The sequence below is a fragment of the Gymnoscopelus microlampas genome (genome assembly GCF_963454915.1).
Source record: "Gymnoscopelus microlampas genome assembly, chromosome: 18".
In the NCBI taxonomy this organism is placed as follows: domain Eukaryota; kingdom Metazoa; phylum Chordata; class Actinopteri; order Myctophiformes; family Myctophidae; genus Gymnoscopelus; species Gymnoscopelus microlampas.
In genome coordinates, this window is record NC_139955.1 from 48,683,332 (window position 1) to 48,701,704 (window position 18,373).

The following is an 18,373-nucleotide window of genomic DNA, read 5'->3' on the forward strand; positions in this document are numbered from 1 at the left end:
AGGAGGATGTGGGGGGGTCTACCCCCTGACCTGCCCCCCCTCCAGGCTGTGTTGGAGAGACGGTCGGACCACGCCATCATCTTCATCAGCGGTACGCTGGACGTTCTGCTCCTGTTCATCGTCTGCATGCTTCAGATGCTTCTGCTTAAAGTTGTTCTGTGCAAATTTCCAAAAAACGACTTTTAGCAGCCTCTGCTGGTCATTACCGTCACTGCAGGCCGTTCGTTTATCCTCTGTTACCCAGAATTCCATTCGTTTTCACCGGAAGACGGAAGTGTTTCAAAAAGCGTTCTTTTAATTGTTTTTATACGATCTGTGGATCGTTTCTCTTAGCCAGTGGAGCTTTAGTTACCGTGAGCTGTGTTTTCTTTTTCTGTTTTTTTTTCGTTCTTCAAATCATACAATCTCTTAAAATCAGCGTGAGTTTCCTTTTGTTATTAGCGCGGTAGTTCCTGGCCAAACAGGAAACCGGCGCGGTAGTTCCTGGCCAAACAGGAACCCGGTGGATTTCCGCTTCCTTTTTCCGGCCAGCTGACGTAATTTCCGAGGGAAAGTCATGCTCGACAGCGTTCAATAGAAAATATATAAATAAAAGGCTTTCGGAGGTGAAATTCATGGAGTGGGTGTTGTGAAACATTTGCCACTTACAAAAGATATACAATTTAACTTTAGTTTTACTGAAAACGTTACCTAGTATTACTTTAACAGTCTGCATATCAGAAACACTCATAATGCATAGAAAATAAAAGGCTGATCTACAAGCTCACAATGTGTTGCGATGAGACATGTTGTAAGCTTGTAGATTTAGCTGTTGTTCACAGGACATACAGTATCAACAGACTCATAACTGTAGAGTTCCTTTTTCCAGGAGGAGGCATAAACATTTCTACTTCCGGGTCAGTTTCTCATAGCTTCATTTGATTGGCTCAGCATCAGATTTGAACTGGAAAAACACGGGACACCTTCATTATGTATTTCTTGTTCAAATTTGCTTCTGAGCCAATCAAATGAAGCGATGAAAAAAACTGACCGGGAAGTTACTGGAAATGTTTAAATGCCACCTTCTGGAAAAGGTTAATGCACATAAACACAGCACAGAGCCTATAAAGACCACCTTAACCCATTAAAACTTGAGAAGCATCTGTATATCATTTTTGCCATACCTGCACATATATATAATCACATATATATATATATATATATATATATATATACAAAATTATACCAGATTTCTTTGGGCTATTAAAAAAATAGCAGATGTACAAGCTCATTTCGCTGCACTGAGTGCCGCACTTTAAACTTATTTCTTAAAAAAAAACGTGAAAATGTTTGCAAATCTATGAATATATATGTATATATTTTAAAGCAAGCATTTTAACTCAAATCTTTGCTTCTGGGGGATTCTACAAATGTCTTCTAAATCCTAACAGTTTCAAAAAACAAACATATGTTGCTATAATATCAGTCAATATCAATATCAGTTCCCAAACTGTTTCATGTCAAGGACCCCCAAAATGACATGTATTTGGCCACGGACCCCCATCTCAAAATATGTTGTTCCAGGGACCCCCCAGAAGCAAAGATTTGAGTTAAAAAATGTATATTCAAAGATTTTCACACATTTTCACGATTTTTCAAAAATAGCAGATCGACAAGCTCAAAGCGCTGCACTCGGTCCCGCGCTATGAGCTTGTAGATCTGCTATTTTTTAATAGCCAAAGAAATCTTAAAATGACACAGATGCGTTCCCGGTCTTAATGGGTCAAACCTTGAACCTCATGAACTAAGTTCCTTTGCCCGTAGGTTCCCAGTTCTGGCTGTTCAGGGACCTGACCCTCCAGGAAGGATACCCACGGCCCCTGTCTGAGCTCCACATGGGGGCGCTCTCCACACCACGGCCCCTGTCTGAGCTCCACATGGGGGCGCTCTCCACAGCACGGCCCCTGTCTGAGCTCCACATGGGGTTGGACTCCACGCCGGGGCCGCTAGCAGGACCAGGGGGCCTGGTCTGGGACCCTGTGGAGGGTCCTGTGTGGGGGGAGACGGGGGGGTTAGGAGGAGGAGGAGGAGGAGGAGGCCCGGAGCAGGCGGGAGACACCTGGACACACCTCCTCAGAGGAGGAGTCAGTGGCATCACCATGGAGACCAACGGTGGTGAGGATGTTCCGTTTGTTTACTGATTCAATGCCATGTGTAGAGTGTGTCTATCCTGTACTGCAGGGGTCTTCAACAGGGGGTCCGGGACCCCTAGGGGGTCCTCAGAGTTACTACAGGGGGTCCGCCAAATCTTTGTGTGATATGATTTTTTTCTTTTTACATTAACTACTTGAACCCTAGCGTCCCTTTTCTGAGGAGAACTTTAGCCAAAAATAGCCGATCTACAAGCTCAGTGCGAGGCGTTGTGAGTTATAGCAAAGAGTGAGTTTGGCAAAGAGTTATAGGTGTAGAGGGAAAAAAGAGCAGAAAATGTTTATCTGAAACACAATTTTATACAATATAGAGGGGGTCCCTGCTTCATCTCTCTCTCAGCTAGGGGGTCCTTGGCCTGAAAAGGTTGAAGACCCCTGCTGTACTGTGTGTGAATCCTGTATATTACTATTTACAATGTAGGCATTTAGCTGACACTTAGCGACTTACAGTAAACAAGGTAAACACATATACATAGAATGCAGAGAGACAGTGTGGTGTCTCAGTAAAGTAGGATCACAGCTAAACCAAGAAGAATCAGTCTACAAACCAGCGGTTCTCAAACTATGGGTCTTGACCCAAAGTGGGATCGCGGGAAGGTGCCGTTGGGGTCGCGCATTGGCAACCAAAAAAAGAAGATTTTTTTCTATCAAGAAATAAACAAACAAACACAAAAAAAGTTGTGACCAACGTGTAGGGGACTGTGATGAATGCAATTAGTGTTCATTGAGTACACCCTTGCAGTAGCCTAGTCAGGCAGGGTTGTTATATAAGCCTGACCAGCTGTACTTATTTTGTTGATTAACACAGTAAAATGGCAGAAGCCACAGAGAACTGTGTGAGTTCATGACAGAGACGGCCTCTTGACTCCTCATACACACACAGCTAAGCCTCCAACACTGACACAAATCCAATAGGCTCTATGCACAGCAGTCATATTGGAAAGAAATTGGGCTTCTTCTTACTTCCTTCACAGGTGTTACCAATGATACTCGTGAAGGCTCTGTACCATTCTGGTCAGGGTGCTGATATCGTGCATGTTGGCTCACTAGAAACACTCCATTTTGGTTCCCAAATGGCCTCCTATGGTGGGTGTGTAACTCTGAGAGTGTACAAATGGAACCAAATGGACCCTTACGGGTCCATTTGGTTCCATTTGTACACTCTCAGAGTTATGGGGGTCCTTGAAAATAAGACAACCACTGTGCCACACTAAATGGAACAGAGCCTTAATTAGTATCATTGGTAACACCTGTGAAGGAAGTAAGCAAGGGGCCCAATTCATTCCCAATATGGCTGCTGTGCATATAGAGCCTATTGAAGGGAGAAGAGTGTAGGACGTGTGGAGGACGCTGTCCAGAGTTTATACTGTAATGTATCCACCTGTTTCCTATAGGCTTTTCACTGTGTTCCACTTCCTGTCTTTTGATCCAATGAAATCCAATGAAACCGGTCAGATGACTAATGATATCCAATGAAATCCGACAGGAAGTGGAAAACACACAGCCTAGGAAACAGGTGAATAAAGCAGACGGATCTTACATCTATTCTCCCTTCATGTGTCCAGGGTCCGTCTACCTCTTCAAAGGCCGCTCCTACTGGAAGTTCCTCTTTCCAGGCTCGGCGCCGGAGGCGGGCTACCCTCGACCCCTGGCCCGGGATTGGCTGCACTGCCCCGACCCCTCCTCCTCCTCCTCCTCGCCCGCACTGCGCGACCCCTCCCCCTCTCTGGCTCCGCCCAACGGGCGACAGGAGCTGCGAGAGAGATGGAGAGAGGAGGAGGAGGAGGAGGTGAGGGGAGGAGGAGGCGTGAGGCAGCAGGGACAGCACAGACACACAGACGCTGGACACAGAGACAGACAGAGGGACCGGCCCCCCTGCACCTGCCACAACGCAGCACCGGGGGGCGCCAGAGACCTCTTTATGGTAGCCGTCTTGTCATTGACCGTATGGACACTTAATGGATGTTTTTGACAGCGAAGGGTTAAACCCAAAACGTTACGTAACCTGAAACTTTCCTGAACCCTTTTTTTTTGTTCCTCCCCAATTTAGTCGTTATGCCAATTAATTCCTCCTCACCACACATTTCTGTGTTGTCACTGCTGTCGTTTCCTACTGACTCAGCTGCCAGTGAGGAGCCCCCACCGTGAAGACGTAGAGCCTTCTTCCTACTCTTCCCGCCAAACACTCTGACAGGCTCTGCCCCCCAGCCCGTAGGGGTATGTATAACGCCCGGGATTCTAACCTGGGTTTCCCGCGTGGAAAGCCAACATCTTAACCACTGAGCCAAAGGGAATTCCCTATAGCTCGGGGGAGATATTAGACTTTTCAGGCCATCAGGTTGAGGTTGTGCGCCACTCTGCTACACTCACTCCCCCGTTTGACCTCCTCCCACGGGGAAACCCCATCCGGGTCACGGCACCAATGTAACGCCCCGGGGGGTTCGAATCCGGGTCTCCCGTGTGGAAAGCCAACAACTTAACCACTGAGCCAAAGGGAATTCCCTTTGCGGGGCGTTACATATGTACAGTGACATGTATCCACCCTCCTCCCCGCCCGGCTTCTCACCTCTGAACACAGGCAGTTATTGTGTTGGTATAGACGCTGGACAAAGCCGGATGCACCACGGTGGATTCAAACCCCCCGCAGACACCACGTTGGTGGGCAAGGCACTTTTACGGCGCGCCACCCAAGCACCCACCCGTGAAGTTCTGTGATGGTTCTTGGTTTTGTTTGTTTACGTTGCCATCTACCAGAACACCCCTTGAAAAATCCAGAACATTTGTGCAAATCTTTAAATATATATACAGTATTTTTTTAAAGTGAACATTTGTAAAATGTTTTGTTCCAGGGACCCCCCAGAGGCAAAGATTTGAGTTACAAATGTTCGCTTTAAAAATATTTATATATTCAAAGATTTGCACAAATGTTCAAGATTTTTCAAAAATAGCAGATCTACAAGCTCATAGCGCGACACTCTTTGCAGCGCTATGAGCTTGTAGATCTGCTATTTTTGAATAGCCAAAGAAATCTAAAATGACACACAGATGCGTTCCTGGATTGAATGGGTTAAGAAAAGTGAAAATAGCAGATTTACAAGCTCGTAAATCTGCTATTTTCACTAGTTTGGGTCCCGGGGGAGAGACGTCACATTTCTCTGTTGGGTTTTGAGCTCTAAACGGTTTATGAAGCGCTGGTGTAGCAGTCCATCACTCTGACATCCTGCATGTCATTTCTGATTGATTGATTGAATACTTCATTAGTCATAGATGTAAACAACATGAGGTTCAGTCACACATTAAAGCTAAAAGAACACAACAAAGTCCTGGGGACTTGTTTCCATTGTGGTCCTATGTATTCGATTCATCAAAGTAGCATAACGAATTTACACAACAATACATGTCATCAACAGGATACAGAAGTGTAAACTCAGTAAAAGTCATAATTAATACTGTAACTAACCTTTGGTCTAACGTTATATGGTTGCCACACGTTGCTTCATAATCTCCACATCACAATACCTTTTTTTTTTTTCTCGGCCAGTTCATACATTTTCAATACATTTACGTGCAAATGATGATTGGTGTTTTTTTAATCTTCATAGTAGATACAATTTAAACCTCCATGCACCTTCATTGACTAATTAAATGTATATATTTTTTCATCTTGAAAATGTTCCCAAAAATAAAAAACTGCTATGAAACTGGATGAATTGTTTCGTAAAAGCTGTGTGATTATAGCGTTTTGTCCAACTGAAGTCCTTGTGGCTCCTGAACTAGCAGACTTTCTATTTAAGTTGATATTCAAGCTTACTCTATAGTGAAATTGGTTCCAAGATCCCAGTGGAGCCGACATGCATTATTTTATGGACCCGACAATCCTAAAATGCTCGTTCTAACTTCACATCTCACCGAGCAGTCGGTGAGATGTGAGCTGATGCTCCATGCTGTAGCAGCAGCCTACAATAAGAGACGTTATGCTGTAGCAGCAGCCTACAATAAGAGACGTTATGCTGTAGCAGCAGCCTACAATAAGAGACGTTATGCTGTAGCAGCAGCCTACAATAAGAGACGTTGACAATGACGTTAAATTGCATGTTTTCACCTCGATTAATAAGGAATCCATGATCACACATGTCACGGTGCACTTTGGATCCACAGAGGTATATTTTGATGTGTTTTGTGCACACGCTCTCAGCTGGCTCTCACTTTAATATATTACGTTGCAATAATCTGCTCCCTGGTCAGTCGGTCTATCATAGCAGCATTTGGTTCTTGCATCCCGAGCCCTGCGGGGGAGCTGCTTCTTTCACACCCACAGCCAGCATACACACAGATCAACCATCCAAAATAAAAGTAGTCATTATGCAGAATGTAGGATTTAGAAGGTTTCCTTGGAATCTACAGTATGTATGTAATCATGGTATTGGATCTTTAGGTTATTTACAAAGGAACATTTGTGTAACATATTGAAAACAGAAGTACATCTTGTGTAATGTATGGTCACTATGTTGTCACTGCCAGTAATAGAGAACATAGTTTGAGCTATGCCCACCGTTTAAAAAAAGAGAGGGTCAATAATCATCATCATCATGGGGTTATGAATGGATTGATAACACACAGAAAGCTTACACCGATGCAATATTGCAATATTATAACATATTTTCTAACACTACGGGTGTATACCTTCACAAAAATCACTATGAGAATTATTCCCCCTAGATGGTAAATGTGGGTTCCTAGCTAATGGACTACATGAACAGAGGGTGGAACCTGCATTGTCCCACTTAGGTCCAAAAATGGATGAATTAGCGATTCTGCAAGCCATAGAGGTGCTTCACATGTAAACTGTTGTGGAAAAAGCATCTGCTGCAAAGGTGATATTCATGTATGCAATGTTAAAGTAAACAGTTATCCTATGCATTACACACACTACATTTAGTTTGTTGAATTTAAAAAATCATAATTTCCTTAGAATCCTGTAGGCTAAATATGGTATTAAATCTTTAGGTTATATACAGTGGAAACCTTTGTGTAAGCCAGTTCACTCCAATGATTCGCAACGCAATTGTGCAACTGCAATGCTTGCAACTACTTGCAACCGTTTCCTCAAAAGCACAGGCCTGCAACCGGTCAGTTAGGACCGCTGCAATGTCTTGCAATTGGTTACAAGTTGTGACTAGTTGCATCGGTGTGGACTTACATCAACATCTTTCATGAAAACAGAATAGACTATAACAGTCATGACAAAAACTACACTTATATGATAATGCATGTGAGACCCATAAAATAGTTAAGTTAAGTGGAGGGAGATTAGCTAAATATTGTTTTAATATTCAGTAAGTTCCATTTGTAGAGTTCTGCTGAAGTCTGTTTCAGTCAGTCATGTGACCACCTCTGCAACCTCTTCTTTTCTCTTCTAACTTTTTTTTCATCAGAAAAACCCTCCAGCCCAGAACACTTCCTCTTTCCTCTAAACAGAACACCTGTGTTATCATTGGTCAGAATCTTGTTGATGATTGGTTGATCCACAGAGAGGGTGTGTCTTATGTAGCGTTTGTCTTCATGTTGAATCTATCAGTTGATGTGAAGCTTCTCAAAGTCACATCTCTACATCCACCTCTGACCTATGACCTACGACCTCCACCTGCCTCTCCATCTGACCTACGACCTACGACCTCATCTCATCTGACCAGCCCTCCTCTCCTCTCCTCTCCTCTCCTCTCCTCTCCTCTCCTCTCCTCTCCTCTCCTCTCCATCCAGACCACATGGAGACTGTGTTTGTTCTACTGATGATGACAGTTGGACTGTCTCATGGTGAGAAGCTGCTTTATTCACTATTTAACACATTATTCATATTCACAGTATATTCACATACTCACTATTATATCTACTATTCATATTCACTATTATATCTACTATACATTTGATTTGCTTTCATCAGTCACATTTCTCAGTGATCAATTGTTTCGTATGAAAGCAAATACAGTGCATGTTTTTTACTCTCCATTGACAATGTTATGAAGTCACATGCATTTTGACTTTGTGTATGAACACGGTTTAGGAAGCATATGGTTAACGTGCGGCCTGAGGGCCAGACCTATAAAATAAAACAGAATTTGAGGCAAATTAATTTAGCTCAATTCCAAATATTAGTAATTCATATTTACAATTTCAGTCCCTACCTGTATTCCACTGATGGAGGTTAATTGTACTGTACGTACTCAAATGGTAAATATCAAATGTTTATAATTGTGAAACATTCTGCCTTGAGTCCATATCACAAACTTGACCTATGACTTTATGAACCGTGCTACAGCGATCAGCTGTTTCATACGTGCTCTTCAAAGAGATAGCGTCTGGGGACAGAGAGTCTCTGTCTCCGGCTTCAGACAGCAGGCATAAATTTAACTTTGAAAAGTGAATAGTAATAGCTATTAGACGATCAGTTATGACTATAAGAAATGATAGATGTTCCTAATGTTTTTATGTGTTATGTTTCAAAATGTCCAGGTTTGCAGAACCACTGTGATGCCAGACAGAATGGAACTCAATGTTATGCAGCTCTGGGAGGAACCGTTGATCTACGACTGATGGAGAAGACTGAGACAGGACGTGAATACCTATGGACACAAAATATGATTAAATACACATCAGCAATACTCAAGATTAAAAACAATAAAATTATGATTCCTGAGTCTTACAAACACAGATTATCCTTTAATGTCAGTAGTGGGACATTTAAGATGAGTGACATCACAAGGAGTGATGAAGCTCATTATGTCCTTACAATCAATGACAAGGAAGGAAAGCTCATTGAAACTAAACATCTCCATCTGTCTGTTCAAGGTAAAGTATTACTAATAACAACTGATATAAAATAATCAATAATCATTGACAACAACAACATATTCCAGTATCTCTTAGAGACAACATCACCTTTCTGTTGTTGTTAAGTTTAGTTTATAGTAGTTTAGTGAAGTTCAGTAAAACATTGTTATAAACCTTTACTGATTACACAGCTGATTATGTTCAGCTCTGAGAGAACATCTTCATATCATATGTTTGTTTTATCATTGATTAATTACTATGAATCTAAATTATAAACACTAAATTAATATACCATAATATACATTTGTTTTCTAATTACATGCAGATATTTTACCTGTAAAAGTAGAAACTAGAAGAACTGTAAATAAAATGCATCAATGAAGCACTAATATGTCAGAAATACAATTACAAATAGTGACTTATACCACATAAAGTTATTCTCATATGCATATAGTATCATGTCCAGTTGTTCTGGATATGTTCATATAATAAATGTAAACAGCATTATGGTACATTGTAAGTCTGACATTGTCACATCTATCAAACTAATGTGTTGTATCTTCCACTGTGTGTTAACTGTGTGTCCTCCAGCTCCAGTGTCTCCTCCTAAGCTGTCCTCTGAGTGTCTGTCCCAAGGACAGGTGAGGGTGTCCTGCTCCTGTGAAGGGGACAGTGTCCAGTACAGCTGGACTCTGGATGGACAAACCCTGACAGACAAGCAGCTCCTCTCTGGACATCATGACACACAGGACATCACACTGACTCTGGATACATCTGGAGTCCTGGTCTGTGACGTCAGCAACAGTGTTAGCAGTGATTCTGCTGATCAGGACATCTCACCATGTCCAGGTGAGACTGAACATGATTATAACTGACGCTGATGAACATGATATTAATGAATAATAATAATTATAGGTGAGAAACGTCCTCTGCATTTAACCATCCTAACTAAATAAATGCACCATTTACATCTGTCTTCCATGTTTGTCTATTAGGCTTCAAATTCATCAACTGCACCTTATCCAACGGGATACACATATCAGGATGGGTGTTTGACAATGACACCTTCTGTATGACACCCACCACCACCTCTATGACACCCACCACCACCTCTATGACACCTACCACCACCTCTATGACACCTACCACCACCTCTATGACACCTACCACCACCTCTATGACACCTACCACCACCTCTATGACACCTACCACCTCCTCTATGACACCTACCACCACCTCTGTCCCACCCAGTGAGTCCAAAATATTACCTTTTTAGGAGATGGGAAAAAAAACGTGTTTTTAAAACAACACAATCCTGCCTCATCACAGTTGGTATAGTGACTTTATACATTGTCAGATACTTGAATGTGTCCTTGACTCCTTATATTATCATTGCTGTACCCACATACAATGGAGTTATGAGGTTTAGTCAGAACTGAGTAAAGTTGATACTCTCTAATAAAGGAGAAGTTAAGATGAAGAGGTTTATGGTTGATGTCTCAGACGCTGACATTTAACACTTTCATGCTGTTGCTTTTTAACAGTTGAGCTGACATAGAAACAAGCTGGAGGATTAATACTAGAGAAGCACAATTCTTTGTTCATTTAAAATGTGTGGCTAAACATTTAGACTATATTGGCATAATTAGTGTCATTCATTTTGTTTTTAAATTCAGATATTTTACTTAGATCTCTGGCTAATAGTGTTTCCTTCTCCTATTTCCATGTATACTATGGAATGATGTCACTGTAGCTCATATTTAATTCTATTTTAGGGTGAATGAAGTCATCTGTGGTTACATACATCTGTGGTTACATACATCTTGGGAAGTAATAGCTATTAGACGATCAGTTATGACTATAAGAAATGATAGATGTTCCTAATGTTTTTATGTGTTATGTTTCAAACTGTCCAGGTGTGCAGAACCCCTGTGATGCCAGACAGAATGGAAATCAATGTTATGCAGCTGTGGGAGGAAACGTTGATCTACGACTGGTGGAGAAGATTGAGACAGGACGTGAATACACATTGACACAAAATATAATTAATAACACATTAGTAATACTCAAGATTAAAAACAATAAATTTGTGATTCCTGAAACTTACAAACACAGATCATCCTTTGATGTCAGTAGTGGGACATTTAAGATGAGTGACATCACAAGGAGTGATGAAGCTCATTATGTCCTTACAATCAATGACAAGGAAGGCCTGCTCATTGAAACTAAACATCTCCATCTGTCTGTTCAAGGTAAAGTGTTACTAATAAGAACTGATATAAAATAATCAATAATCATTGACAACAACATATTCCAGTATCTCTTAGAGACAACATCACTTTTCTATTGTTGTTAAGTTTAGTTTACTGTAGTTTAGTGAAGTTCAGTAAAACATTGTTATAAACCTTTACTGATTACACAGCTGATTATGAGAGAACAACAGTTAGTCTCACATGCATTTAGTATGTGATCATGTCCAGTTGCTCTGGATATGTTCATTTACTAAATGTAAACTGCATTATGGTACATTGTAGGTATAACATTGTCTCATCTATCAGTCTAACTCTAATGTGCTGTGTCTGTCACTGTGTTTTAACTGTGTGTCCTCCAGCTCCAGTGTCTCCTCCTAAGCTGTCCTCTGAGTGTCTGTCCCAAGGACAGATGAGGGTGTCCTGCTCCTGTGAAGGGGACAGTGTCCAGTACAACTGGACTCTGGATGGACAAACCCTGACAGACAAGCAGCTCCTCTCTGGACATCATGACACACAGGACATCACACTGACTGTGGGTTCATCTGGAGTCCTGATCTGTGACGTGAACAACAGTGTTAGCAGTGATGTTGCTGATCAGGACATCTCACCTTGTCCAGGTGAGACTGAACATGATTATAACTGATGCTGATGAACATGACATTAATGAATGAATGGGTAATAATAATAATAGAGGAGCCTGTCAATGGGGGGTGTTGAACGGGAGTAGTAGGACGAAGGTAGTAGGAAACAACAGCAGAGACAACACACTGACATGTGTGTGGAGAGGAAATAATTAGCATATTTGGCATAATGACAAAAATTCTATTCTAAATGATAAAACATGATAAACATAATAATGATAATTGTGTAAAATGTGTTGTGTTGTGTTGTGTTGTGTTGTGTTGTGTTGTGTTGCGTTGCGTTGCGTTGCGTTGCGTTGCGTTGTGTTGTGTGTAGATCACGGTGTGTATCTCTACTTCCAAGTGGCTGAAATGTGCGTCCTGCTCATGGTGAGTGTTGGATTCTACATTTACTACAAGATGAAGACCCGCCCTCCTCCACAACAAGACCCGCTTTACTGCAACACGGTTGTCATGGTAACTGATTAACTTAGGGTGTCACTGTTGTTTGGAGGGATCTGCACTCTCACCTCTCCCATAGAAAGGTGATGGCATTCACTGCCTTTACCCCCCCTTTTTTTACCCCCCTTTTTGTCTCCATCAGGCCTAAGGCGTGGCCTAGACTATGTTTTGCACCCTGCCTGTCCGTCCGTCTGTCCGTCCGTCCGTCCGTCTGTCATAGCGCCACCAGAAGGCCGATTTTTTCAAAACAATTTTTGGCCAGTACTCCTGCAGATTTTGCCAAAACATCACTCAAATCGGTACACAGTATCTCTATAGTCATTAAAGGAAAAGCATCTTTCAGATTTTTCATATTCCATCCTGATTGGCTAAGATTGGTTTCCAAAGTTTGCAGGAGTGCTCCGTTTTGAACAAAATGCCTCAAATCATGAACACAGCGATTTCCGTGAAACTTTGCACACACACACCAGGCCGAGGAAGAAATGCCACTCTTTTAACATCGACCTGTTATAGCTCCACCAGGAGGCCGATTTTTGCGAAACATTTTTTTTATATTACTCCTACACATGTCGTCCAAATTATACATTATCTCTATAGTCAAGTGATCAAGACGGATCGGTCCGATTTTTCATGTTCCATCCTGATTGGCGAATTCCCAACATTGCTGGCCCACAATAACCTACCTGACCTGGCGCTGTGCTCCGAGGAGCACTTTTTCTAGTTCCCCCTTTTCTACTCTGTGTTTTATATTTGTTGATGATATTGCATTTTGGTGTTATTTTGTATGCTATGTTGATGAATTGAATACATAGGACCACTGGTTCCTGCTTTTTGTGTTATCCCAAGTGTTCACTAGTCTGTACCTGTACTGTTTGCATTTCTGACTAATAAATTAGTCAGTCAATCAATCAATCAATCAATCAATCAATGCAATGGCTCAGGAGTAGAGATGGGGATCCACATTTTTATCCATTTCAATCCAATTATTGATCCCACCATCACTTTTTATATCATTGGGTTAGGGATAGTTTTTGGCACATACAGTAGGTGAGGCCAGTGACTTTGACCAGTTTCGGGTTTGTGGATAGGACTCTATATGAACAAACTTGTTGTATCAACAAAAGGCATGGCGTTCTGTTTGTGTGACATGCATGATGCAAAGGTTTGGAAAGTGAAACTGGTCAAAGTCACTGGACATCTACTGTAGGTGTTCATCTGGAGCACTCTGTCACTTTCATTTAATTTCCACAGACAATCAAAGGTAGAGCATGCTCCACATTGAAGTGTTATAATCATGCATCCTTGTTTGTTTTTATTGGTAGTTTGGTAAGAAATTCAACAGAAGTCAAAAGCTTTTATTAGACGGACATTATGTTTGTTCCAGACTATAGTGATTTGATAAGAGAATTGATAAGCCAAAACCTTATTGATTTCTGATCCTCAATAACTTGTGATAGAATCTATTGTGGATAGACTCAGGAGAGACCCTCCTCAGCAGTAGAGCGGCTGCTTGGGAAACGGAAGGTTCCCGGTTTGATCCCTGCCTCCCCCTGGGTTTGTGTCGAAGTGTCCTTGAGCAAGACACTGAACCACAACTGTGTGTGTGTGTGTGTGTGTGTGTGTGTGTGTGTGTGTGTGTGTGTGTGTGTGTGTGTGTGTGTGTGTGTGTGTGTGTGTGTGTGTGTGTGTGTGTGTGTGTGTGTGTGTGTGTGTGTGTACATGGTATAGAGCTTTGTATAAATGCAACATTTACTGTGACAATGTTTTAAACTCAATGATCTTTTATTTGCATACATAATCTCTCTCTACAGTAGATGTTAAATCGATAATCATCAGTGGTGGAAAAAGTACTCAAATTTTTTACTTAAGTAAAAGTATCAATACTGCAATATAAAAATACTATTACAATTAAAAGTCCACAATTCAAAATGTATGGTAAAATTAAAAAAGTATTGGCATCAAATGTAGTTGAAGTACCAAAAGGAGAAAGTACTCATTATGCAGAATGTCCCGTTTCACAAGTTTTCTGATGTGTAAAAATCTTTTGGAAATAGCAGATCATTGTGAGCTTGTAGATCGGCTATTTTCAAATAGCCGGAATCTATATAGGGCTGAAGCAATAATAATCAAAATATACAAAGTAACTAGTAACTAAAGTTTTCAAATAATTGTAGTGGATTAAAAGTACAAAATGTACCTCTGAGATGTAGTGGAGTAGAAGTAAAAGTATTGAAAATTGGAAATACTTTAGTAAAGTAAAAGTACCTCAAAATTACAATCAAGTACAGTACTTGAGTAAACGTACATAGTTACTTTACACCACTGATAATCCTCATGATAAGACAGAACTGTGAGAAAGCAGAAGTTGGTTTATGTTTGACGTCTGAGAAGTTATTTCTATCAGATGAAGTGGTTTATGTTTGACGTCTCAGACGTTGACATTTATTTAGCATTTTCATGCTGTGTTTTTTTAAACGGCTGAATTAACATAATGCGTGAGATTAAAAATACGAGATGAGCAGAATTACCCTGTGGCTTAAAATGTGTGGCTTAAAGATGAGAGAATATTTGCATAAACATATTATTGTAAAACATTTTCATTCCATGCATGTATATCATACATTTAACTTTGCCTATGAATACTGTACATGTCAGCTTTGTTATCAGATTGTGCTTTTGCAATAAAACATTTACTATTTCATCATTGAGCATTTGTTCTGAATTAACCTCCTTGCATTTATCAGTAGCATTTAGAAGTGTGGTGTTTCTCCCTGGTGGCTATTATAGGTATTTCATCTCTGCTTATAGTGACGATGGATCATCTGTTAATTCTGCAATCAATCAATCATGAATAGCTGCAGGTGACAACAATAAAGATGGGTCACACTTAGTTCCCCTTGAAGTTCCTCACTTTAAGACATACCTCTACTATGGTGTTTACCCCAGACAGTTTTTAATTAGCTTGATTCAATATTTTGATATTCGATATCATATTCAGTCATTGCTGCTTTATAAGTGCAACCATGCTGTATAGCCTACTTAGTTCAATTTCCATCCATTACAAAGCACATGTTATTTTGTATGAATTTATAATTTCTACAAAGATATTTTAATCTCTTCTCCAAAAACGTTGTGAGCTTGTAGATTGGCTATTATTGATGAATCCACGGTTCAAGTAGTTTAAGATGTAATAACTATCAGGATAATGAACAACCGGGAATGTCAGGTCCAAGGGCTGAGGAGGGGAGCATCTGTTTCATTTTAGATTTGAGCAATAAACATTATTTTATACTTTGGCTATTCAAAAATAGCAGATCTACAAGCTCTTATGAGCTTGTAGATCTGCAATGTTTCCAAACTTAGGACCAAGTTCTGTGAGACTGGTGAAGTCAACAAGGAAGACAACAACCCGAGACCCCTTGCTTCACTGAGGAACCGATTTACTGTACAAGCAAGATTTGCACAACGGTACCAAAGACAGAGGCCAAAGTTGCAGGACCCATGCTCAGGTGCCAGGCACACACCGGTGACTGACACACACCAGTGACTGGCACACACCTGTGACTGGCACGCACCTGTGACTGGCACGCACCTGTGACTGGCACGCACCTGTGACTGGCACACACCTGTGACTGGCACGCACCTGCCTGCAATTGGTACCAGGGCTGACACCACAGAATACACGCAGAATGTGTAATCTGCGTAACGGAACACCAGCTTCACTTGCCCTATTGCACAGGCCTTATACTGAAGGAACAAACGTGGCATCTTTTCATTGGAGCAGTGTTTCTGCTTGGAGCATACACAAACTCAACAAGGTTGCAGAACCCATGTTCAGGTGCCAGTCACTCACCTGTGAGGCAGTCACACACCTGTGACTACTGGCACACACCTCTCAGCAGGTGTGTGCTGGCAGATTGCTCAAAACAAGAGCGATTATCAACAGAAGCATATTGGGTGATTTTGGAAAATTCTTTGGAGGCGCTTTACCCACAAGTTTAGCTGTGTTGCTCATTCCACGAAAGCCCCATCCTTACAAGCTGTACCTTGTTGTAAATGTGACTAATGAAAATGATATAAAACACAATACCAATTGGTATTATTAAAGGGGAGAAATAATTGGCCAAAGTTAACAAATATTTTTATATCTGTATGTGCCTTAATTGTTGATTTTTTTGTGTGTGTAATCTAGACAGTATTGCAAATGAGGGTAAACCCAATGCTCTTTTTGAGAATAAATAAAGTTTTCAATTCCAATATTTGGAGTTCTTGACATGAAAACATTTGAGAACCACTGATATATAGCAACATAAATTGTTTTAATTTATGACATTTATGGATGCATTCCCGCTTTCAATGGGTTAAAGGAGTACTTCACCCCAAACAAATACCCTTTTCCTATCAATTAGATGTCTTAGTTTTAATAAACCTAATGGGAGTAATTGAAGTCAATAGGAGACCAATTTTATATCTTAACAAAACCATATTTAAGACATTGTCTTTGAGCCTGGATCATAGGCTGATCAGTGATTAACACTGTGAGAGATGTTTAGGACTTTATATTATTCTTTATAGTTTTACATTGTTCTCCTACCACAGTGGACACTGTACATATTGTATTATTGTCTCAGGAATGAGACAAAAACAAAGACATGTCCATGAATTCAAGGCTTCATGGGGGGGAGTGATTGATTTGTTTTTTGATTATTTACATTTCCTCCCATATGAGTCAATCAATCAAGTATAATAATGTGAAAATATAAGATTAGTATCACTTTGTTCAGGTTGGATGTGTATTCTATCCTGTCCATTATACCTCATGTATTCAGGATAATGTTCGCATCATCTAGTTTGATTCATCTGTTTTATAACAGCATTTCCCTATTACATCATACAAAACATCATAACAATGTGTTGTATATTATAGATAATCACAGCACATTGATGTTTGTGCATTGATTCAAACCAGTGAAGATGATGCCTGTTATTGCATTGAACAAAGATATTAAATGTGATTGTGTAGAACTGGACAGACTTCATCTCTATAATCATGATCATTGTAGTATTCACGGCAGATTACATATAGGCCTATATATTAAAGTCTGTTGGAGCTAGTGATTGTGTTGAACATAAAGTCTCCATTATTTAACACTTTAAATAAATCATTAATGCTGTCATGTCTTTTATAACTGATGGATTACAGCCAGTAGGGGGAAACCTCACACTTATAAATGCTACTAATGAATACATGGAGGTTTGTTCAAACTAATGCTTAACAGACATGAAAAATACATACTGTTTATAATGTTTTTTATTGAAAAATATAACAAAAGCTCACATGAACAGTGTTTACAGGCAAAGTAAAACATATTGGATATCTGCATGATGTTTCAGATTGAATGAATACGTACAATAATGCGTACGTATGCCAATATTCTCTCAACTTTCAGACACATATTTTATGTCAGCAGATAATTCTGCTTTGTGTTTCACACCATTATCACACTTAGTAATAACCTCACACTTGTTTTTATGTCAATTCAGCTGTGAAAACCCCACAGCATGAAACAACATAATGTTATGTCAGCATCGGAGTTATGGTGCCACCATCTTGGCCTCTGCCTTCCCTGTGTGCCCTCCCTGTGTGCCCTCCCTGTGTGTCCTCCCTGTGTGCCCTCCCTGTGTGCCCTCCCTGTGTGCCCTCCCTGTGTGCCTTCCCTGTGTGCCCTCCTGTGTGCCCTCCCTGCCCTTTTCATGTAAACCCTGTCCTCTATTCCAGTGGTTCTCAACCTTTTCAGGCCACGACCCCCAAAAATAATCATATTTGAACTGGGGACCCCCCATTTTGTTTGACTCCGTTCCACACATAAATATTGTGAAAATAGCCGATCTACAAGCTGACAACGCGAGGCGTTGCCAGCTTGTAGATCGGTAGATCGGCTATTTTGTCTGTTCTGGCCTTTTTGTTTTAGATATATAGAACCATTTTAACTATTGTCTGTTTTAACTAGTATTGTTGACA

The 18,373-nt window shown here is 40.7% G+C and overlaps 2 protein-coding genes across 2 annotated transcripts in view; both read left to right on the plus strand.

The window, feature by feature from the left end:
• The window catches only part of mmp17b (matrix metallopeptidase 17b), a gene marked incomplete at its 3' end in the record, with an annotated part of 13,978 nt that extends 9,598 nt beyond the window's left edge, over positions 1 to 4,380 (plus strand). Inside the window, exons 10-13 of the mRNA XM_084041881.1 lie at positions 1 to 91; positions 1,804 to 2,154; positions 3,755 to 4,113; positions 4,312 to 4,380. The exon at positions 1 to 91 is cut by the window's left edge and continues 62 nt beyond it. Coding sequence (XP_083898007.1) covers positions 1 to 91; positions 1,804 to 2,154; positions 3,755 to 4,113; positions 4,312 to 4,380 — 870 coding nt within the window. The remainder of the gene's footprint in view (positions 92 to 1,803; positions 2,155 to 3,754; positions 4,114 to 4,311) is intronic.
• A 341-nt stretch (positions 4,381 to 4,721) lies between these two features.
• The window catches only part of LOC311034135 (uncharacterized protein), a gene marked incomplete at its 5' end in the record, with an annotated part of 61,884 nt that continues 48,232 nt past the window's right edge, over positions 4,722 to 18,373 (plus strand). Inside the window, 8 exons of the mRNA XM_084041882.1 lie at positions 4,722 to 4,847; positions 7,883 to 8,003; positions 8,700 to 9,035; positions 9,609 to 9,866; positions 10,013 to 10,267; positions 10,934 to 11,035; positions 11,629 to 11,886; positions 12,227 to 12,366. Of these exons, the coding sequence (XP_083898008.1) occupies positions 4,722 to 4,847; positions 7,883 to 8,003; positions 8,700 to 9,035; positions 9,609 to 9,866; positions 10,013 to 10,267; positions 10,934 to 11,035; positions 11,629 to 11,886; positions 12,227 to 12,366 (1,596 nt within the window). The remainder of the gene's footprint in view (positions 4,848 to 7,882; positions 8,004 to 8,699; positions 9,036 to 9,608; positions 9,867 to 10,012; positions 10,268 to 10,933; positions 11,036 to 11,628; positions 11,887 to 12,226; positions 12,367 to 18,373) is intronic.